The sequence below is a fragment of the Myxocyprinus asiaticus genome, chromosome 44, assembly GCF_019703515.2.
Source record: "Myxocyprinus asiaticus isolate MX2 ecotype Aquarium Trade chromosome 44, UBuf_Myxa_2, whole genome shotgun sequence".
Lineage (NCBI taxonomy): Eukaryota > Metazoa > Chordata > Actinopteri > Cypriniformes > Catostomidae > Myxocyprinus > Myxocyprinus asiaticus.
The window spans coordinates 30722372-30747117 of record NC_059387.1 but is presented as its reverse complement, the minus strand read 5'-3'; the positions used below and the strand labels follow the sequence as shown (position 1 = coordinate 30747117).

General features: G+C 38.9%; 1 protein-coding gene and 1 pseudogene across 1 annotated transcript; one reads left to right on the top strand and one right to left on the bottom strand.

Annotated features, from left to right (window-relative positions):
• Positions 1 to 17393, top strand: part of LOC127434536 (dynein axonemal heavy chain 5-like) — a 47653-nt pseudogene extending 30260 nt beyond the window's left edge.
• Positions 17394 to 18232: 839 nt separating this feature from the next.
• LOC127434645 (caveolae-associated protein 4a-like) lies at positions 18233 to 23176 on the bottom strand. The gene is made up of 2 exons (XM_051687533.1): positions 22639 to 23176; positions 18233 to 20123 (listed from the first exon to the last, which is right to left on the bottom strand). The coding sequence occupies exons 1-2, from the start codon at positions 23002 to 23004 to the stop codon at positions 19533 to 19535; spliced, it is 957 nt and encodes a 318-aa protein (XP_051543493.1). The 5' UTR covers positions 23005 to 23176; the 3' UTR covers positions 18233 to 19532.
• Between the last annotated feature and the right edge of the window lie 1570 nt (positions 23177 to 24746).

The following is a 24746-nucleotide window of genomic DNA, read 5'->3' as shown; positions in this document are numbered from 1 at the left end:
CACGGCTTTGAATAATACTTTAGTATAAATACATGTTAATTTGGATTCATATGTTGTTTTTTTCTGACTTTATGTGAACGAAAAGACACAAATTCACCTGTTTTCTCATTGGAAATAGGTACATTTCAAAATATCACTGTCCTGATCACAAAAGCAAAGTTTGTGGGGAATAATAGCCATTTTCTATACCTTTGAGGCATAAGCAATTTGGAAATAACACTTACTACCCAGAAAGAAAAAAAAAATTGTTACACAGTGTATTTAGTTTTAAAAATATGCCAAAAAAGATTCACATTTTTAACTGAAAATTTCTAAATTTAGACAGTACAATAATGCACCAAACCTGAGCACTAGAGTCACAGATGCATTTAGGACCAAGGTGGATTGGTTTATATATGTGTGGCTGCATATATTAACAAAAAAATGCATTACATGATATGCATTATTGATATGAATATGTTACATAGAGACATAATACAGTACATATCGACATGTTAAATGCATAATAGATATCTGCTATGAATAAAGAATAACATAATGTCTAATGCAACATAATGAATTGATGCAAGCACACAAAAAGATGGTAAACCGAGAAATAATCATAATCGATTTGCATATCATGTTATGTTAACATTTTGTGCACCAATAATTACAGATGAGATGTCATGTGCAGGCAAATAAGATCCATGTTTACAATGAGCAGGGTCATAGAATGGAAACTATCTATTTGTAGTGTGTAAAGGCGGTTATACACAGGATGTTGTAACCGTGAGTTCCCTATTCATATTTGGGAGAGGGAGAGAGGCAAAAGGCGGCTAAATGGAGGCGGCTCTGCTTGTCAAGCTAGTTTTGTCATGGCTCCGGTGAGTTTGCCAGTTTATTCTGTTGTTTTGTTTTTTCTCTCCCTCATGTCTCGCAGGCGGGTCCGGCATGCATGATCAGTGTTTCTATGGGAACATTAATCGTTCCCGGGCAGGCGCTGATCATGCCATTGATTAACGTGCTAGCTACATCTGTTCCACTCTGATTGCACTCCCTACTTAATCCTTGTGTGCCCTCACTGTCTTCGCTAGATTATTGTTTGTGCTGTCAAGGGTCTAACCTTGCTCTCTTTGTCTAGTTGGTGCTGTCTCGTCTATCTGTTGGTTGCCTGTCTCTGCCCATGTGTCGGGAAGGGTGGTTACCTTCCAGTTTGCTGTACGTCTGTCCTCGCTGCCCATGAATCGCCAGTGGAGGATTCCTCATCTCTGCCCGAGTGTCGGGAATACGACTGCCCTCCTTCGCTCAGGCTTTGTTCTCTGCACCACACCACGCTTCAACGGACACCTCCTATGGATCTGCTCCTAACTCCAACAACGCATACACCTGTCTGTTAACACACTTCTCATTTGCCCACTGCGCGTGCACTACGCACACTAAGACTCGTTCTTTGCCTCTTGCTACTGCAGCCGGTGCTGGGATCGCCAGCCTTTGCCATTTCAGTTTACTGACATTTTCTCTTAATAAATCCTTTGAACTGTTCTTCTACTTTGGGTCCCTTTGTCTCACTCTCGTTCTGACAAGTTTACAAGGATTCAGTTGCATTTCTTGCAGGACTGTTTGCGGCACACATCGCGAAAGATGCTTTTTGTCATTGCCATTGACCAATCACAGGTGACTGTAATCAACTGGTTGGTTCCCATCTGAATTTGCTCCATATTCCCTATATTCTGTAGCATTCACTATAAAGAGAATGAATGAACGAGTGAGTGTTTTCATTCATAGCCACATGTCTGCCCACCAACCGCATTTAAGTTATATTCGTGTTTAAACTGTTTTATGGAGAAATAACACATTTTATGGAGATACAAAAGCAATATTAACATAATATATCGTAATCAGAGAAGGCAACAACGATGAACTTTGGTCAGATGGATGCACACAGTTTTGAATAATGACACAGAGCCGAAATCGACAGCATCCATCCATTGTATTTTATTTAGGTTTGTGAGGTGAACTCGGCCGCATAAACTTTCTTAATTTCAAAGAACGCTTTCTTTCCCTTCAATCTCACATGCTCTGATACATGTTTGTTGCAAGAAGGCTTATGTAATATGAGATGGTCACATTATTAATATAGTAATGATGATCGATTCTTAAATTTCTGTAATCGATGCATCAATTTCTTTGACCGATCGATGCACTGCTATTATTTATAGATTCTCAAAGCACCATTTGCGATTCTTCAGATGCTACACTGGTGGAAACCCTCTGCAGAACCTCTAGACACCCTTTGAAGGAGTCTTAAATATCCCATTTATGTCCTCCACAAACCTCAGTATATATCTGAAGTGCCTCAAAACTTTGAAGGGGTTACTGAAGGAAGAGCAGTGGTTCCCAAACTTTTTTTAAACTACAGCACCCCCTTATAGTATTTTTCCCCACAGCACCCTGACCACTGAAAAATAAATAAACAAATATGCAATTGAAAAAGTTTAACATTGATGTAAATATTAACCAATTAAATTAAAATAATGTAGCCTTCAAAAACTTGAAGCCATGTTTAGGAAAAACACTTGAAGTAATTATTCAAAAGCTGGTAATAAAATAGAGTAATAAAATAGAGAACAGAATAAACAGTGCTTTAAGTTTTCAGTAACAGCAGCAATTAAAAATATTGTGATAAAATATTATCAAGTGATTTAAAATATTAAACTGAGCAGGGATTTTGCGGCACCCCTAGCCAGTCCTGTCCGCACCCCAGGTGCCATGTACCCAGTTTGGGAACCACAGAGCAAGTTTCTCAGAAAACTGAAAGGTGCCTAGAGGCTCTCCAGAGGGTTCTAACATTGTGCCATCTTAGGAACCCCACATGGCACTTTAAGAATCTTTTAATGTTTACAGTGTAGTCTTCAGAATCAGACATTTGATCAAAAAATTTTCAATAAAGTAAATGTAGGCAGAGCATTTGAAGCTCTTGGAGGAAGTGACATTGAACAAGAGAAAGATGCAGGTGTTGGAGAACAATCTTCTGTTCAGGCTGACCGGCACTCAGGGTTCTCTGGTGGAAGATGGATCTCTTATTGAGTCACAAAGACCACAACAGCAGAGGATGTATGATACTTAATGATTTAGTGCTTTTTCAAGGGACTCAACTCACAAAAACCATCTGTCCTTATATTTGTTATTCTGTCCTATTGATAGTTGGCACTTCCTTTTATTCTCAGTAGGTTGCTAAATAGTTTTGATAACATTAACATAAAGCAATTGTCCAGGCTGTAGTTTCTAGAAATCAATAATTCTTACACTATTGAACACAAATGTCTAATTTGAAAGTACTTAATTTACTTTAAGTGATATAGTAGTTCATCGAAAAATGAAAATTCTGTCATCATTTACTCACCCTCATTTTAAGAATATTGCATAACATGTTCGTTGCATAACATTCTGAGAGTAACCTTAGTTTAGGATTTTCCTTGGCAAACTGCTATTAAACTGCCATCATATTATACATAGCGAAAGTATGAAATAGGATACACCCTTTTTTGCTTCATAACCCCTTTTCTAAACCTAGTTAAATTTTGCATAAGGTCTATAAACAGTGGGAAATGGAACATATATTTTCATTCAGTTCTCACAACAAAACAATGAACCAATGAATTTGGTTTAATGGCTTAAATCTTGCACCCTCCCCCAGGTGAGTGACAAGCTCGCAATTGCTGCAGACACAGAAATTAAGATCAACCTCACAAGAGAGGAGTACCAACCAGTGGCCACCAGGAGAAGCATCCTCTATTTCCTTATTGTGGAGATGAGCCTGGTCAATGTCATGTACCAAACCTCACTCTGCCAGTTCCTGGTCATCTTTGACATGTCCAGGGAAAAGTCTCCAAAGACCCAGTTTATAGCTAAAATTGAGCATCCCATTTATGAGGTGTTTTGCTACAATGCTCGAGGTTTCTACGAAAGTTACAAGTTCCTTTTCATGCTGCTACTGACTTTGAAGATAGACCTACAGACCAGAAATATTTCCCACAGCAAGTTCCAGACCCTCATCAAATGTTTGAATCATAATGCTTTGCAAATGATGGACACATTTAAAGTACAATAATTTCACTTAATTTTAAAAACAGTTCAATTTAATATGATTAAACAACAGCACACAGACGCAACATACTTTATATTAAAGTATGTTTTTATTTCTAACCATATTGGCAAATAGTTTTTCTTGTTTTAAGTTTACTGGAGTTGTTTATGAAGTTGTTTGTGGCAAATTGATTTTGTTCTGTAAAATCAGCTGTCATCTTTTCCTGTCTCTTTTCAGGTGGAGCATCTCTCGACCTAAAATCTGTTGAGCCTAAGCCAAGGCGCTGGATCCTGGACATGACATGGCTAAACCTGGTGCAGCTCTCCGGCCTGCCTCCCTTTACTGCTCTCCTAAACCAGGTAGGCTGCAATGACCACGCCTGGAGGAGCTGGTTTGATGAAGTGGCCCCAGAGGAAGCCACACTGCCTGATGGTTATGCGAGTCAGCTGGATGCATTCCACAAACTACTGTTCATATGGAGCTGGTGCCCTGACCGCACCATTGCACAGGTGCAAGTATAATCTTACTTACATTGGAAGGAAGGAAGGAAGGAATAGTTGAGGTGGATGAAGCTGATAGGTCAAACTCTTGCATCAGCCCTGGATGTTCTAAACCCCAGTCATAAACACTTAGAAAACATGGGTCATAATACTCATAAAGGTTGTGTCTTAACTCATGAGTGACTCAAGTAACAAAACACAAGAAAATATTGACCAATTAAACATTTTCATGGAATGATATTCAGAAGTGATTTGTGGGAGGATGGGTTTTCTTTTGTGATCAAATAGTTTTCTTCAGACCCTGAAATTAAAACCATATTAGTTAGTATTCAGATAGTTGGATAATCAGTGGCTGTTAGCATTATGAAAGGAAAAAACTATAAAACAAAGCTCCTTGCATGTGTTATCCGATCCTGATAAATGAGAACATTGAGGCACAGGAGAGTGTCAACTCAAGTCTTTTGTGAACTCTTGGAGGCAACAAGTGTATTTACCATGAGCCCTCCAATCTATAATAAGATCCTCTGAAATGAATTTGAGCAGCTGATCGGGCACTGAGGTCCAGATTATCAGTTAACATTCCAAAATCAACCTGCCTCTTATGATGTTTCATGCTGCTGGGTGAATCTCACAAAATCAGTTTATTATATTTTGCATAAACAAAATGAAACCTGTGTTAGAACCTTTTTGTTTACATTAAAAAAATCCTCCAGTACCTGACACCTTATTGTTATATAGAATAGTCTTGTCTGTATATATTATTATTATGCTAAATCAATAACTCATGAAATATTGTGTATCTGTACTTATGTTATATATACAGTGCTTTGCAAAAGTATTCAGACCCCTGACCAATTATCTCATATTACTGAATAACAAATTGTGCAATGTAATTTCATTCTGTTTGATATTTTATTTTAACACACTGGAACTCAAAATCAATTATTGTTAGGTGACATTGGTTTTCTGTTGGGAAATAAAAAAAATAAAAAAATAAAAAAAACTGAAATATCTTGCTTGCATAAGTATTCAACCCCTGTGCTGTGGAAGCTGCCAGGTTACACCGTTGAAAGAAATTGCCCTAAAGAGGACACAATTACTTTACCATTGGCATCCACCTGTGAATCATTAAAGTTGCAATCACATTTTATGGATAAAAAAACCCATTGTTGAAGGATCATTGGTCAGGCTGTGAATCTGAAGGAAAATTAAGACCAAAGAGCATTCCACAGAAGTTAAAGTAATAAAAATGCCTAGATTAGAGAAAGGGTACAAAATAATATCCAAATGTTTGGATATCCCAGTGAGCACAGTTGGATCAACAATCAGGAAGTGGAAGCTGCACCACACCACCCAGGCACTGCCAAGAAAAGGCCATCCCTCAAAACTCAGCGCTCTAACAAAAAGGAGACTTGTGAGAGAAGCCACGGAGAGGCCAACAATCACTTTGAAGGAGCTACAGAGTTCAGTGGCTGGGAGTGGAGTAATGGTGCACCAGTCAACCATATCAAGAGCACTGCATAACGCTGGCCTGTATGGGAGGGTGTCGAGAAAGTCATTACTCAAAAAGTACCATCTGTAAGCACGTCTGGAGTTTGCCAGAAAGCATGCGAGTGACCCAGCTGCAATGAGGGAGAAGGTTTTGTGGTCAGATGAGACCAAGATAGAGCTTTTTGGCCAAAACTCAAAGCGCTATGCGTGGTGCAAACCTAACACTTCCTATGCCTCAAGACACACCATCCCTACAGTGAAGTATGGTGCATCATGCTGTGGGGATGCTTCTCATCAGCAGGGACTGGGCATCTTGTTAGAATTGAAGGAAGAATGGATGGAGCAAAATATAGGGAAATACTGCAAGAGAACCTGCTTCAGTCTGCTAAAAAACTGAAGCTTAGGAGAAAATTCACCTTTCAGCATGACAATGATCCCAAGAACAAGGCCAAAGCAACATTGGAGTGGCTTAAGAACAAAAAGATAAATGTCCTACAGTTGCCCAGTCAAAGTCCTGATCTCAATCCTATTGAGAATCTGTGGCACTATTTTAAAATTGCAGTCCACAAGCATCACCCAACCAACCAGAACAACCTGGAGCAAATCTGCCGAGAAGAATGGGCCAAAATCACTTCGTCACTGTGTGCAAAGCTGGTACATATGTACCCCAAAAGACTTAAAGCAGTTATTGCAGCAAAAGGTGGCTCGACCAAATATTAATGTGTGGGGGTTGAATACTTATGCAAACAAGATATTTCAGTTTTTATTTTTCATAAAAATATTTCCCAACAAAAAAACAATGTCACCTTACAATAATTGATTTTGAGTTTCAGTGTTTTAAAATAAAATATCAATCAGAATGAAATTTCAGTGTACTGTTTGTAATTCGGTAATATGAGAGAATTGATCAGGGGTCTGAATACTTTTGCAAGGCACTGTACTTTCATACACAGGACCCCCCTCCCCCTGTCGCTCCTGATTTGCTGCCCTGTAAAACAGAGACGCGTTGCAACAGCCAAAGATAGCTGAATGGTGCATGATTATTTTAACCACCAATAAAAAAAATCACGCAGACAGTGTTGTACTATTCATCATAAAAACAATAGCTTTGATGCTGTGGATTAAAAGCGTCTGCAAAATAAATTTATAAAAATGAAATTATTTTTTCCAGAGGGGCACCTCAGCCCAGGAGGGCAAAGGGGAAGTGGCTTGGGCCACTTTTGCCACCTCACTGTGCACGTCCCTGAATTTCAGACTAACTGCACATAATTTTTTTTTTTCCTTATGTTGTTGCATTCTTATTTCACAGTGAATTTTATGATTCTAGCCAAAACTGTAATGTAGTTTGATGTTAAGTTTTGTAGAAGGTTATTGCATAGAATGTTTTCATGGATTTTGGCTTTTGAGACATTTCTCAGCACTTTTCTTGTTTCTTTTGCAGGGTGTTCCTTGCAGACCCATATCTATGGGGCAGGGACAGGAAGTGCATGCACGAAAGCTTCTGGCCCAGAGCATGTCCGGTGATGTCTGGTTACTGGTACAGAACTGCCATCTGGGGTTGGACTTCCTGGATGAACTTCTAGAGACAGTCACCACGGATGAGAACGTCCATGACAACTTCAGGTTATGGGTGACCACTGAAGTCCACCCCAAGTTTTCCATTAACTTCCTACAGTCTTCCATTAAATTCACCAATGAGCCTCCACAAGGTAGAGAGCTTTATAAAGCTTGCCGAATATGAACTGCTGTTCATTTACAAAAACAGTTCCTTGGCAATGACAAATGTTGCTACATTTTTAGGCTACATTAAGGTGTCCTATTCACACCACATTTTTATTTTTAGAAAGAAAAACATCCTCAAAGTTTTTAAAAAAAATAAAACAATGCATCTATATGAATTCCTTTACACAGTGTCCAAATACTGTACTGCTATAATGTATCTGCTTCTTATATATTTATTTATTGATTTATTTATTAATTTTTCAGATGGCAAAATAATTCACTTTGGTATCAAACTTGTTTCAGAGATTTGTTAACAAAAATTCAGCATCAGATTCAGTGTTTGCAAATATTTTATAATTTTGTGTTATTTAATCGCATTGGACATGGTGTGAACAGGCCTTAATGGTGAATTAAGGCAAAATATTACTTTGATGATTTGCATATTTTAGATTTGATTGTGCTGTTACCATTGTGCTAGAAGTAAATTAAAGCAATAAGCTACGAGAGGCAGTATGTTAACATGTTATCATGGCTTTTTGCTTTTATAAAATAATGGCAACAGGAATATGATAAAATACACCAATATTTAATAAAAGTTACACTTATTTGTTTACGGTTGTCAAGCAACATGGCTAATTATTATAGAAAACATCACATGTCTGCATTTATCAGCATTTTAGAATTGATTTGAGTGCGGCTCATCTAATCATATGTTTGAAACAGAATTGTTTTGCTAGATCTATCACTATCACACCTTTCTGGACCTTACTGAAAGATCAACATCAATGTTTCATTAGAAATAGAGGAATAAAAATTGGAAATGAAAGGTTGACAGATAATGTGGGGTTAATGATCTGTGTCCCATGATGCAGGGGTAAAGCGGACGTACAACAGTGTCAATCAAGAACAGCTGGAGATCATCAACATGCCTCATTCGAGGCCTCTGCTCTATGCTATCCTTCATACCACAGTCCAGATCAGGACAGCTGCTTCACTACATCACTGCTCTGTCACAGATGCTTTAAATGCCCATAGCATTAGATCATTCTGAGAGAGTCATGTACGAAAGCATTTCCATGTTTTCTAGATATATGCCTATAGAACTGTTTATTATTGCATTAGAATCCAATTACAACATCGCAACATTTGTCAGAAGTAAACGGATTGATGTTCATTCTATTATTGGGCTACTTTTTAAATAACTGAACATGCATGAATTGCACATGAACAGTCAGGGAAAGGCATTAGGTAAAATATATTTGCTAAATAGAGACGAGACGTCCCAGTAGCAACTTTCACTATTTTTTTCAGATTGTTCCTTATTTGAAAAAACAAAAAAGATACAATTATATTATGCATTTATAAAATATAAAAAAAAATAGTTTTGAGTATTTTATTAAATATTAAAATTATAATAATAAATGTAATGTAGTCATTTTGGGTGATTTTTTTCTTATTGTTAAATGTCAAAACTTGTCCTTCCCAGAAAAAAATCCAAGATTGACTCCAGCCAGGTCTCCTAAGCAACCAAACTAGCCCGGTTACTAGGGAAGGTAGAGTCACATGGGGTAATCCCCTCGTGGTCACTATAATGTGTGGTTCTCGCTCTCGGTGGGGCGCGTGGTGAATTGTCGTGGAGAATAGCGTGGGCCTCTACACACGCTACGTCTCTGCGGTAACGCGCTCAACAAGCCATGTGATAAGATGCGCGGATTGACGGTCTCATACGCGGAGGCAACTGAGATTCATCCTCCACCACCCGGATTGAGGCGAGTCACTACGCCACCACAAGGACTTAGAGTGCATTCCAAATTGGGGAGAAAAGGCGAGAAAATCACAAAAGAAAAAAAGTTCCCCACTATGAATCAGATCTATGTATATATATATATATATATATATATATATATATATATATATATATATATATATATATACAGTTGTGCTCAGAAGATTGCATAACCTGGCAGAAATTGTGAAATTTTGGCATTGATTTTGAAAATATGACTGATCATGCAAGTCTTTTATTTAAGGATAGTGATCATATGAAGACATTTATTATCACATAGTTTTTTGGCTCCTTTTTAAATCATAATGGTAACAGAAATCACCCAAATGGCCCTGATCAAAAGTTTACATACCCTTGAATGTTTGGCCTTGTTACAGACACAAGGTGACACACACAGGTTTAAATGGCAATTAAAGGTTAATTTCCCACACCTGTGGCTTTTTAAATTGCAGTTAGTGTCTGTGTATAAATAGACAATGAGTTTGTTAGCTCTCACATGGATGCACTGAGCAGGCTAGATACTGAGCCATGGGGAGCAGAAAAGAACTGTCAAAAGACCTGCGTAACAAGGTAATGGAACCTTATAAAGATGGAAAAGGATATAAAAAGATATCCAAAGCCTTGAAAATGCCATTCAGTACTGTTCAATCGCTTATTAAGAAGTGGAAAATTTGGGGATCTGTTGATACCAAGCCAAGGTCAGGTAGACCAAGAAAGATTTCAGCCACAACTGCCAGAAGAATTGTTTGGGATACAAAGAAAAACCCACAGGTAACCTCAGGAGAAATATAGGCTGCTCTGGAAAAAGACAGTGTGGTTGTTTCAAGGAGCATGATACGATGATACTTGAACAAATATGAGCTGCATGATCGAGTTGCCAGAAAGAAGCCAATGCCAAAAAGAGCCCAGTTACAATATGCCCGACAACACCTTGACACGCCTCACAGCTTCTGGCACACTGTAATTTGGAGTGACAAGACCAAAATAGAGCTTTATGGTCACAACCATAAGCACTGTGTTTGGAGAGGGGTCAATAAGTATTGTGCTCCTTGAAACAACCACACCGTCTTTTTATATATATATTTATATATATACACACACACACACATGGAAAACATGTCTTGAGTATTTTAAACTTGCATATAGCCTACCCTGTTTTACTCATAAGCTATGTTAAGGCTATGTTGAATGTGTGCCCCTGCCAATTTAAGTAAGATTCTGTAATACATGATTTATTTTGAGATTGTATGGGTTTGTTTTGGAATGGGGATACGGTATTAATTTGATTTGTTCAGGTCTTGAAAAAGGTCTTAAAAAGTCTTAAATTTTATTTTAAAAACTCTGCAGCAACCCTGGAGATCCTAAAAGTTTTGAAGTTAGCACAGCTTAGACAAAGGGTTAAAGAGCACCTCGCTGAATTGGAAGTGATTTCTTAAAATCCTTTAGTTGCGTCTATGCCTTGTGGGCTCACTGTTATGTCTCTAACAACTAATGTCGGCTTAACTTTTGAACAACAAAAATAACTACTTGAAATGCAAATGCAGCAACAGCATTTGGAGATTAAAGAGCGGGATCCAGATGTGTTTTGTTTTTTCCATTATTTGAAAACATTGCAGATAATCGGCACTGGGGTGACTCTGAGCACACTTTGTTACTACAGAGTGTGTTTACTGGGAAAGCCCAGGAAGCGTTTATTTTGTTATCCACAACTGATAGGAAAAATTACAAAGTGGTAAAATAGGCAGTTTTAAAAGTGTACGAATTAGATCCTGAAGCTTATAGACAGTGGTTCAGGAGCTGGAAGAAGTGAGACAAGCAAATGCATGTAGAGGTGACCAGGGAGATTAAAGTTTTTTTTTAACCATTGGTGTAGTGTTGTTGAGGTGAAAACGTTTGAGGATTTGTGTGATTTAATTGTATTGGAACAATTTAAAAACATAGTTCCAGATCGTATTGCTACATATATAAATGAACATAAAATAAAGACAAGTAGAGGACAAGTTCGTACTTACCCACAACCTGATCGTTTCACGGAGACTTGGCTTTCGGGGGATGTAAGCAACATCAATCTGGAGGGATATTCACTCGTTCGATTTGATAGAGACGCTAGACGAACACCGAAAAGCATCGGAGGTGGATTATGCATGTTTATAAACACCAGCTGGGCAACTGTTTCTTTCCGACCGCAATATTTGCCTCGCGAGTTTGGGCAAATTACAGTCATTCTGGTATACGTGCCTGGCCCAGATTACACACTAGCAGCTGAGCGTATAGTTGCCAGTTACAATAAAGTACAACGTAAATCTGCTGATGATCCGATCTTTCTACTGGGTGATTTTAATAGCTGTGTCATCTCCACCCATCTGCCAAATTTGGAGCAATATGTGACCTGTCCAACGAGAATGAATAAGACTCTGGACCAGTGCTTTGGAAATGTGGAGGGTGCTTATGTGCCCAGATGCCGCCCTCCACTAGGCCTGTCTGATCATAATGTCATTCATCTCTTGCCAAAGTACCATCGGAAACTAAAAAGGGGGAAACCCGCTGTTAAATACATTCAGGCATGGACAAATGACTCAGTTGAAGAGCTGAGGGGTTGTTTTGATGCTACTGAATGGGACTTATTCTTCAGTGATCAGGTCTCCTGTAATGACCATGAACTGTTGACTTACACTATTACCAGTTATCTCAACTTTTATGTTGATTCTATTATTAAAACAAAAAATTTCAGAATCTACCCCAATTATAAACCATGGGTCAATAAATGACTAAAACACCATTTAAACCAGAAGAAAATAGGTTTTCTGGAGGGAGACCTGCAAAAAGTGAGAGATTTGGAGAAGGATATAAGAAGCATGGTTAAGAAAGCAAAAACAGACTATAAAGACAATGTTGAGGAGGAGACTGAACATAATGATGGGAAGGGAACAGAAAGCAGCCCTCCAATGCAACAACCCTTTTAGCCTTTCAAATGATCTGAACATGTTCTACTCTAGATTTGATAAACATGACTTCAGTGATGAATGTTACTCAGTCTGTGCAGGAATGACACCTGCCTCTGTGACATTAAAGGAAAAGGAAGTCATTCTGATCCTCCAGGGAGTCAACCCTCGCAAAGCTCCAGGGCCAGATGGGCTCAAGGGAAGGGTCTTAAGGGAGTGTGCTACCCAACTGGGACCCATCTTTACCCAGAAATTCCAGATGTTCCTCAACACCAGTTTTGTACCCCGGGCCTGGAAAATGGCAATTATTCTCCCTGTGCCTAAAACACCACATATAAAATCGCTTAACGATTTCAGACCCATCGCATGGAGCGCATAGTGAGTAAGGAACTCACATCACAAACAGCTAAGCTCATGGATCCCATGCAGTTTGCCTACCGAGCCAGCTGATGTGTGGAGGACACTATTCTTACACTTCTGGATAAAGTACATGGTCACCTAGACAAGGCGAATACATATGTCCGTGTACTTTTTATGGATTTGTCCTCTGCTTTTTATATGGTCCAGCCCCATCTTCTCCTGAGATGCCTGTGTGATATGAACGTCAGTAGCAGCCTTGTCCTGTGGATCAGGGAGTTCCTAAGAGAGAGGCCTCAAAAAGTCTGTATTAATAACACCTTCTCCGACTTCATTGTCCTGAATACTGGCGTTCCTCAGGGGTGTGTTTTATCTCCCCTTTTATTCTTTATATACATAAATGATGTCAAATACAATAGTAAGGACCTCACACTTATAAAGTATGCTGATGACATGGCCCTGGTTGCCTGCCTGCAGGATGTCACCAGCCCTTCCTACCTCCAGTACATCAATCACCTGGTTTGACGGCAGCTTCCTTGACCTTAATGTCAGTAAGACCAGGGAACTGTGTTTGGGAAGTAGGATAGGAGCAGACAGCATGGTTCCTGTGTTTAAGCCAGTCACTATGAAGGGGCAGGAAGTGGAGCAGGTCATATATTTTAAATATTTGGGAACAATAATTGACAATAAACGTTCCTTTCAGTCTAATGCAGATTATATTTAGAAAAAGGCACAGCAGTGGCTTTCTCTCCTCAGGAAAATGCCAGCAAACACACTCTAACCATGGTCTACAGGTCACTCATTGAAAGTGTTCTCATCTTTAACATTGTTTCCTGGTATAGGAACCTCTCAGTTAGACACAGGAATAAGCTGACCCAGGTGGTCAGCCAGGCCAGTAAGATCATTGGAGACAAACAACTGCAACTCCAGAACCTCTACACTCGGTCCCTTACTAAGAAGGCAACCCAGGTCTACAATGACCCTACTCATCCCCTTCATTCATCATTTCAGCTGTTACCATCTGGCAGGAGACTCAAGGTCCCATTAGCCCGGAAGAATGGGTACAAAAAATCATTTGTGCCCTCTGCGGTGGCTATTCTGAACAATGATATACTAAAAAAAAAACCTTCCCCTTCAGCCCATGAGCATTGTTGCTATTGGAAATGTATTTTGTATGTATTTTCAGTATTTTTTTATTGTTGTCCTGTGTTATGTTGCCAGAATGCCGAAGGCAAATTTCCATTCTATGTAAATTTAATGGACAATAAAGTTTTCTAATTCTAATTCGAATTGATTGTCGATTGTGTTGGCCCACTGCCTCCATTGAATTCTGTCTGCAAGTATATTCTAATGGTAATGTGTAAAACTACTCGTTATCCTGCTGCTTATTCATTGAGATCATTTACAACCAAGTTGATTGTTAAGGCACTGTCACAGTTCATTTCAATCTTTGGCATCCCAAAGGTCATTCAGAGTGATCGGGGTACCAATATTCCATCGAAAATGTTTGCGGAGGTGTTGAAACAACTATGTGTTAAACATAATCAGAGTAGCGCTTATCACACCCAGAACCAAGGAGCTCTGGAGCATTTCCATCAAACTTTATAATTGCTATTGTGTGCATATTGTGTTGAACTTGAAAAAGATTGGGAGGAGGGCCTTCTGTGGCTGATGTTGGCTGCTTGGAAGGTTACTCAAGAAAGTACCAGCTTTAGTCCAAATGATTTAATTTTTGGACAAAGTCAGAGGGCCGTTGTCCATCTTAAAATATGGATTGGATAATTCCGATTTTTTCAACTGTTGTGGCTCCTCTTACTGACCTTTTAAAGAAGGGCATGAAGTTCGATTGGTCTATGCTTTGTCAGCAGGCTTTTGAGAATGTTAAAATGCTGCTGAGTACTGTGCCGGTTTTGGCCACGCTTAGGCTGGACCAGCCTTTTCAAGTTCAAGTTGATGCAAGTCACGTAGGAGCTTGGGCTGTACTTTTGCAGACAGATAAGAATGGCGTGGAGAGGGGGGCCTGGGTAGCTCAGTGAGTAAAGATGCTGACTATCACCCCTGGAGTCATGAGTTCAAATCCAGGGTGTGCTGAGTGACTCCAACCAGGCCTCCTAAGCAACCAAATTGACCCGGTTGCTAGGGAGGGTAGAGTCACATGGGGTAACCTCCTTGTGGTCGCTATAATGTGGTTCTCGCTCTCAGTGGGGCACGTTGTGCATGGATGCCATGGAGAATAGTGTGAAACCTCCACACATGCTATGTTTCCGCTGTAACACGCTCAACAAGCCACGTGATAAGATGTGTGGACTGACAGTCTCAGACGCAGAGGCAACTGAGATTTGTCCTCCGCAACCCAGATTGAGGCGAGTCACTATGCCACCCTGAGGACTTAGAGTGCATTGGGAATTGGGCATGCCAAATTGGGGAGAAAAAGGGAGGAAAAAAAAGAATGGTGTGGAGAGGCCTGTATGTTACTTTTCAGAAAGTTTAACAAACATCAGTTGAATTATTCAACTACTGAAAAAGAGGCTTTAGCTCTTATCTGGGCATTACAGAATTTCAAATTGTATGTGGGTGGAGGGTTGTTTTCAGTGGTGGTCTATTTAGATCACAACCCCCTCACCTTTTTGCTCTCGTTACAGAACCCCAATCAACGTCTTATGCGCTGAGCTGTTTTTTTGCAGCCGTACAACTTATTCACCATATTCGGTGTGCGGATTATGTGTTGGTGGACAATTTGTCATGCTCTCCTATTGAGTTGAGTAATGTGTCTATGCTTGCTCTCATCTTCTCCATTCTCCATGTCCCTATATTCCTTAAATGTTGCTTTTCCAGGCACCAGGAATTTCTGGAACTTAGATGTGGAGCTGGATGGATGAGGCAGCAATGGATACAATAACTTAGACATTTTTTGATTTATTTTGGAATTTCATTTGGGGAGTGGCTGTATAAATGGCCTTAGGGGGATGTAAAAAAAATGTTTGTATAATTTATTTATTTATTTATTTATTATTTATTTTTATTTTATTTTTTTTTTTGAGCAGGAAATGTGTTTACAGAGTCCTTTTAAAATAGGCCTCTGTCTTAAGGGAGGGTGTGTGATGGCCCTGTCTGGTGTTTTCTCTGTGTTCCATTTCTCCTCCACAGAGTGGCAGCAGGTGTGGGTGCTTTCCTGATTGCTCTGCTGATGGGCAAAAGGATAAAGGATCTGTTCCTTCCAGTGCTAGATTTCTCCCCTTGCTTCCAGTACTTTTGGGGGGCTTGTTTGACAATTATTTGGACGTTTTGAAAAGCTTATTTTTCTTCCTTTAAATAAATGGATTTCTTTATGCTAATTTGAGTACTGCATCTTCATGTTGCTCGCCAAGAGCCAGGCATGTGTAAAACAAATCAGTCACTTATGAAGTTCCATCTTGGTTAGGACACTGCCTTAGAAGGCAGCTTTCTTTGTACAGTAAGTAGTAGACAGCGAGTCAACTCGCTAGGATTTGGAACAGACCCATGGTTTCATAGCAGCAGCATCTTGGTATAATTTGTAGACCATCTGAATGAATGATCTTAACCTTTAAAATCACTCTGTGTAGGTGAAGAGTAATCTTCATAAAATGGGTGCATTCTAGCCCATGACTACATTTCTACATCAAGAGATTGACAGGATGCAGCATGTCATTGATCGTGTGCGTGCAACTCTTGATGACCTTAAACTCGCAATTGATGGTGTGTTAGAAATGTTCACCCACTTTTCAGAAACTTCCTCAGGTTTCTATTAATATGAAGAGGAACATCAACAGCACCATCAAAAGTATCTAGAAAAAGGAAAAGCCTCAAAAAGCTGGTACTTATTTCTCTAACACTAGTATTTGTATTGTTTCACAAACATTTCATATTCCTAAGGGACTATCATCATGTCCGAGGATCTCCGCGATGCTCTAGACAGCACGTACGATGCGTGAGTACCAAAGTCCTGGAAACAAATCTTCTGGGATTCTGATTCTTTGGGGTTAACTGAACTGCTTGAGAGGAACCAGCAATTCTACAACTGGGTGTTTAATGGTCGGCCTCATCTGTTTTGGCTCGCAGTGTTTTTCAATCCACTGGTGGGTCAACATGACAGTCAACTCAAAAGAAGAAATTACAACAATTCACAGTTTAGAGAAACATTTCAGATTCTTAATCTTTTGTTGAACTGTTTTGCCTTATGGTTTTCAAGACTTTAGCTTTGATTATACCTCATTTTACACTTCCATCACCTGAAATTATCTCGCATAGCATACTGATTCAGTTTCTATCTTTGATTAAAGGGATTCCTTACAGCAATGTGTCAGGAGACCACCCAAATGATTCTGTCTAAAGGCTGGGCATTAGACACTGTGGTCCTCATCAATGATGTCACACAAATGATGAAAGAAGATGTCACAGGCCCCCCGCCAGCAGATGTAAGTGGAGTCTACATCTACGGCCTCTATCTGGGCGGTGCAGGGTGGGACAAGCGAAATGCAAAACTATCAGGAGCACCTTCAAAGGTATAAAGGGGGAGTATATAATATATAGCAAAGGAAATACATTACACAGACAAAAGTACAAGGACACCTACTTCTAATTAACATTCAATTCTGATTGAAAAAGCCGCGTTAGAAGCCGTTGTAAACTGAATATAAATGCACATTTTGTATTAATGCTTGCATATAATATATTAAGTTCTACTTTGCTTGGTAACTGCAAATTCCTACAGCAAAGTGTTAGGTTAGGATAATGACCTATATTACTTGCTGGAAGAATTGTTTATTCTGATTATTATTCATGATCAGTATAACTGTTTATTGAACATAGGTGTCTTTTATCAGCAATAAGCCACTCGAGATGTGCATTACAGTGATTTTACCATCGGTAATGGGAGTTCATAGGCACAGCAAGAAGTGGAAACAGCCTTCCCTAGCTTATTTAATTTTTTAATGGCCATGAATTTGAAATGAAATGTTCAACAAGCACATAAGGCTATGGTGTTAAGGTGTCCACATACTTTTGGCCATGTATGGTACTGTTTAAGACCAAATTATATCTGGTGTTTCACTGCAAATTTGGTATTATTCTAAAACCAGTTCTAAGCTAAATTCGGAATATACACATTTCTTTCATTTTGATATACTAAAGGCTAAATTGGAATTGAGTACATTTGTGTTTGGGAGTATGTAACAACAATATCCCAATCAGTCTAAAATGGATTAATCTTCTGAACCTAAAGCCAACTAATCAATTATGTATGACTGTCATCTTTGCATTTGCAAACATTATATATTTCAATGTTCAATGTTTATAGCATAGTAGTTTATAACAGTACCAAACCAGTTTTATTTATTAATTTTCAACAAAGAAAACAGAAATTGCCAAGGTTATACAAAAGTTTTGCTGTGTAAAATGACCTAAGATAACTGATGTTAGAAATGATAAACTGAATAAAATATACAACCTCCATAGTCATGAATCTTAAGTATCTAACAAATGTCTTTTATGAACTTAGTCTTATATTACATTTTTCTTTGTCATTAAATACATAAATGCTTGGAATAAAATCTTTTTTATTAGTAAAAGTAATGCACAAACATGCAAGAACTATTTCAGGATTGTGCCTCATGGTGGTCATACATTTTGCATAATTACTTTGCAGTGCATTGTTTTATTGCTTCTTATTGGAAATGAAGTGCTGTACAGCAGCATCTCATTTTGAACTATTGAGATCCTTAAAGCACAGCTTTATTGCAAAGCTCTTTACTTATAATCAATTAAAAAAAACACACACACACCAAATGTCCAGTACCATTAGAATAATTCGCTAGAATAATTGCTTCAGGAGAATTATGATGTTGAATATTTATGAATTACAAATTCATCTAATACTCTATATGCATTTTTTTTTTTTTTTCATTTTCAGAGACTCTTCAGAAACCCGCTGATTGAGTTAATGTTTATTTAAAAATCCTACAACTGAATAGTGATGTCGCCAAGGTTAGATTGCAAAAATGTATGTTTTCTAAAGTTTGCATGTTTTATAACACAGAACATTTTTTACAAATGGTTTGCTTGCACAGTTAATGGATCTTAATTAATTAATTAGTTAAACTTAAGAAGACAGCTACAATATCTAAATTTAAAATTAAATTCTAAAATCATTCAATGTTGTATGTCATTTCAAAACCATTCAGAATATATTAGAAGAAAAAGAAAAAGTCCATACTTGTTTTCCCCAAAGCACATGGTGGGATAGATCAAATGAAAATTCCGCTATTTTGGGAAATTTTTTTGCTTTCTAAATTGATCAATGTAGGCTTTACAAATCATACATTGAAATAAGCTGTATTTATAAATAATCCCATACCCTGCTCATCTCAGTCTCATCTCTGTATAACATTCACAAACCCTTGCATCTCTCAGAGTCCATGGTAAATGTAAACAAGAAAATCCTAAAAACAACAACAAAATTATCTTAACGGATATTGTGTGTATCTTCCTTAATTTGTTCATTCAGTTATCGTAAGCACAATCCACTCAAAATCAAGATCTTAGACTGGCCCAATCTTATCACCTTCAAGTTCTTCAATTCCATATTTGTACAGTAGTCTTTCCCAAACGTGACTCAAATCTGCCAAGGTTCCCTTAGTCAGACTTTCTGCTTAAGAAAGCTGCTTCATATCATACATTGGCACTTCCGATTCCTCGCCTTTGCCTTCATCTGCACCTTCTTGTTTCTCTGTTGGCTCTGTGTAGGCCACGTCAGGGCTGGTCCTGCGACCTTTTGGTGGTGGGACAGGTGCCGTACCCTCTGTGGTCCCTTCTGCTCCTTCTTGACCTTCAGCCACCGTCCTCTCCTTCTTAAGGTTCAGCTTGGCTGGCACGGTTTTGGTGATGGTTTCCTTGAAACGTTCACCAGATTGTTTTAGGCGTTCCCCAGACTGGCGGATTTTCTCACGTCGCTCAGTCGTTACTATGCGCTCACCCAGCTTGTTGACCTTGGTGCCCAGGTTCTCCTTGGTCTTGGTCATGTTCTCTCTTGAAAAGGTTTGCTTCAGGCTCTCGATACGTTTCAGGCCGGTTTTTTTCAGCCTGGCTGCAGTAGAGGAGTCTGCCTCCTCGACAACCATGTATTCCTCATCGGAGTCAGGGAGTGGGGCCTCCTGTGCATCAGGGTCTATGGAGGCATCTCCACCGGTTGCTCCCTTTGGAGAGCTTTTAGGGGCAGCTACAGCTGGGACCTCATTATCTCCCTGTGGGAGGAGAATACATTTACCATAAATTGACATTGAGTAGAACATCTAAGACCTTTAATCAAATGGTTTCAAGCTACTTGAAAGAGAAAACATGTGCATAACAAACAGGCCCACTCCAGGAGTGATTTAGCATTTGTAAAATGTATTTGTAATGGTGAATCAGTATAGCATATTAGTCAACATACCTTGACTATAGTGTGATGTTTGTAATAATGTGATCTGTTCTGAAATAACAGTGTGAAATGCAAATAAAAGAAAACTGACCATATAATCATACACAATTAGGACAAAATACATAGGCTTATGAAAAATGCTTGCCATATCTTTTGTCGTTGATGTTAAAGGCCTTATGTCCAGTTCCTACAGTACATGGACAAGTTGCTTGACATGGTCTCATTCTTAAAACCATGAACAAAACTATGCAATACATACGAAAATATGATCCAGACTACATTAAATACAAGTTATGTTTCGTACTGTATTGGGTCATCACTTGATTTAGAATTTGTAAACCACTTGAGAACCATTGTCTTAGGCCACATCCACACTAATTCTTCCACACTCTTTTCAGTTTTCGGTTTCTCAGCGTCAAAGCTTTCCAAAGCATGTGCTACTGGATAACGTGTTCGTAACACTCTGTCACATTATGCTCATGACTCGCATAATGTGATTTTAAAGATAGAAACATAACATATATATAATTTTGAAGCTGAAGTAACATTTACCTCTGTCACATGCCAGTATGTAACAGCTTATTCAAAGAGGTAATGACTACAGAAACAAGTGAGAATAAGTGAATCAAGTTGCATGACCCACTAGACCATGGACTGAAGCCAGTTAAGGTTGACCTACGCTTTGTGCACACTTCCACATCATCTGATAATTTGTAGTAGTACCGTTCACTAACAAAATATTTTTCTAGAGAAAAAGACTATTGATGACAGCCTGACAGTTTGAGATTGGTCATAGTTTGAAGACACCAACTTTTTTAACCGTCACTCAGTCAGACACGATAGTACTATATTAGGACATGAAGCTTCACCACGTTAGATCTCAGAATAACCCTGAACAAATCTGTCAGCTGTTGCATGCTCACAGTACAGCCGTACAAGAGATAATCAAACCCAGTGCACAGCAATTTAAAAATATTAAATTAGCATTATTTGAGAGAGATTATATGAAGCGTTAATTTGTGAAGGAGAATAACCCATTTGTCTCCAAAATTTTCTCTAGCTTGAACAGATGAGCTTGATTTCAACCTTTTATTTCCCTAATTTTTATGAGTGCCTGTTTCACTTGTTGTTGAGACTTTTGCATTTGCAGTCTGTGGGCTCTATTTATAAAATGATTTGAGTTTGTGAATTATAGAGTATATGCATCCATATGTCCAGGTACACACTATGCCAAATAATTCTCAAGATAGATATCTGACCTTGTTTCCAATTTTAACAAAGATTGCTGTGTGACTTCCAGTGTTGAGTAAGTTACTCAAAAAGTACTTCTCTAAAAATTGTAATCAGATTATTTTGCTGACTATTTCATCGAAAAAGTAATCTCAATACTAATTAATTTACTTTTAAGTTACTTTCTAAAACACTTCTCACTCATTTGTTTTTCCTCTGTTCAATTTCAAAATAATGTCTTTATTTCCTCCTTGTTCGTTGACACACACCCTTCAGCTTTTACAGAAATGCAGACAGATGAACTTATGAATTCATATTTTAAATACATTATACATGAATAATATAATTTTTGAAATGTGTAACCCAAGTGATGTACATAAAAGTAATTAACTGTAATCTGATTACACGAATTTAAAATGTAATGAGTTGCACTAATTTTTTACTTGAAAATTATATTACAGTAACTAATTACTTTGTAATCAGATTACACCCAACACTGCTGATTTTATAATTTCTGTATGGCATCTCTTGGAGTCTTTGCTAATTTAATCTCAGACAGCTAACCTAATTTAAACAACACCTCAAAATATTATCTGTTCAGTTCACACAGGATTATTCTCTGAAACTCTTGGTGGCTGGATATCAATGCATTTCTATGAATTCATGGATCAAATTGCATGGACTATTAGCTTGTTGCTCCAGACGTCCTGCCTTTTATCAGATAAAAAATAAGGCCCACAGTCTAATCTTTTATCCAGGTCCCTCAGTCTCAGAGGGGACTGGCAGTACATTGCCGCTGTATTGCTTCTGGCTGTTGGCCATGTACTACATTGGATTAGCACAATGTCTAACTGTGGTGAATCTTGCTTTAGATCTTGTGAGACCTTGTATCTTTAAGTAATCAGGCGATCTTTGATGACATCTCGCTCAAATTGAAATGAAGTAGGGAAGGCTCAATGTCAAAAATATTGTGCAGTTTGGATCATTAGCAAGAGAAAAAGTATGGCACTCACATATTAAACACAAAGTAAACACTAAAATGGTTTTATCAAGATGCAAGCAAGTATAACTTTTTGCAACTTCTTACTAGAGAGATGATCTAGACTTACCTGGTAGATGACTACACGGAACTTGTTCTTGTTCAGCAACTCAACTTGGGTCTCCTCTACCTTCTTGACACGAATGTTCTGCTTCTCCACACGGACACGGACATCCTTGACATGGCAGCTGACCTTGCATGTTTTCTCCAGAAGTTTCTCCACAGTGATACTTGTAGCTGTGTGCTCCTTCGTCAACTTCACTACGTCCGCCTGGATGGTCTTCACACTGTTCTCCAACTCCAACTGTCTCTCCTCCATGCGTTGCTGGCACGCCTGTACGTTGTCTATGATCCCAGACACCCTCTCCAGCAGAGAGAAGATGTTTAGGACACTGGGCTCATCTGCCGCACCTGCAAGTCCCAGTTTATCAGCCATGCTTGTCCTTGTATCCAGTGAGGACCCTAGACTAAAACTGCCAAAAGTCTCAGGTCCTGGTTCGGCGAATGGAGTTAGTGTATGGGGGGTGTTGGGTAATGGGGTGGGACGGGGTGGCACGCTGGATCATGGAGCTGTGGTAGGGCCTGGAAGACACTTGAATGAGACGGACTCTTCTTCTGACTGGAGTGTCTTCAATGTTCTGGGATGAAGAATATAGAAGCTCCACCCTTCCTGCATATAGGGAACACAGGTTCAAAGGGCAGATACATTGGGAGATTGAAAAAGATGATCGAGGGATTTGAAGGGGGGCACCGAACCAGCTTGCCATGAATTCAGTGTTATAAATATCCACCGTAAGGTGACACCTTGTCATTTTTAGAAGATGTGTGTATGTGCAGCAGAGATAATGGAAACCCCCTTCTTTCTCAACCGTACTAAGCATCTTCAAAGAAATGTTGATGACGTATATTCATGTTTGTTAAAAATACGTTTTACCACCCATGGCCTTCTAATCTCCCAATTTAGACCAAAAGATTTCAGCTCTACCTTGCCAACATGATCACACAAGAACTTGACACCGGTAGCCTGACATTGGCCCTATTCTACTGAGTTATAGACAAGCAACATTTCCTTTTTCTTGTGGTGCAAGTAATCTCCAAGACATGGGTTCTTTGGAAACCAGAAGTAATCGCATTCAAATAATGAGTGCTGTTCGGAGGTTGCATTTTCCCTCCAAGACAACATTTTTACCTCACTGACGGTTAGGTTTAGGATTGGGATTTGGGTTAGGACTTATGGTTACTAAAATATGCATGACTGTTGACTTACATAATTTACAACAAAAAACAACTCTCTTGGTGCCACTCTGTGGACATTTCACCCGGAAACTGGTGCCCATCACTTTACAGCTTCAGCCACTGGGGGCAGTGCTTCGATTTTGGAACAGACCGATTTTAGCTGAAGAACTTTTAACCTGCTTTTGCCGAATTCACAGCAAGATCAGTCTGACCTTGCAGGTTTCTGAATTCAGGATTGAGAAGTTAAAATGTATTATTTGCTACAACCCAAATCTCAGACAATGAGCCAAACATTTTTGTATTTGTGAAAACCAGGGCCACAGTGTTTAAGCAAAAGTTTTTCCAGACTGTCTTGGACGAAACATGTTGGCCTCAATCATTTAGTGACCTGAGGAAGATGATCCACCTTAAGGAGGAGGTGCCATCATCGCTCCTTGCAGCTGAGAGGACTGTCCAAACTGTGAAATGATGCCACCAGCTGCGGTCTATTCTTAAACCGCAGGCCCATCTATAATTACACATCAGTCGTGTCGTGGCTGACTGAGGCTTACTTAATTCTCAAGAACTCTTCATTCAGCTAATAATCAACACCACTTTCTTGCAAACAAATCTCATACGCTTTGTGAGACATGTGTGACCAAACATCCCTGTTTTCTTACAGGTTTCCCAACACTCCCCCCATCTCCCATTGGTCAAACAAAACAGAAAGACCCACCCCAAATGCACACCATTGATTGAGCTAATGTTACTGTGTCAAGATGTTTACACTTTCTGGGGGAATCAACCTACGTAGGTTTACTTATAGTTGTCTCTACATTTTAAGCTTGAATAGGAGAAAGTGTTTTAACATTGAAAAAAATTACATCACCTCTAAGGTATTTCTTTGGCAGATCATGTGATTGGCTGTAACGTGAGACGTACAGCAATACATTTAATAGAACA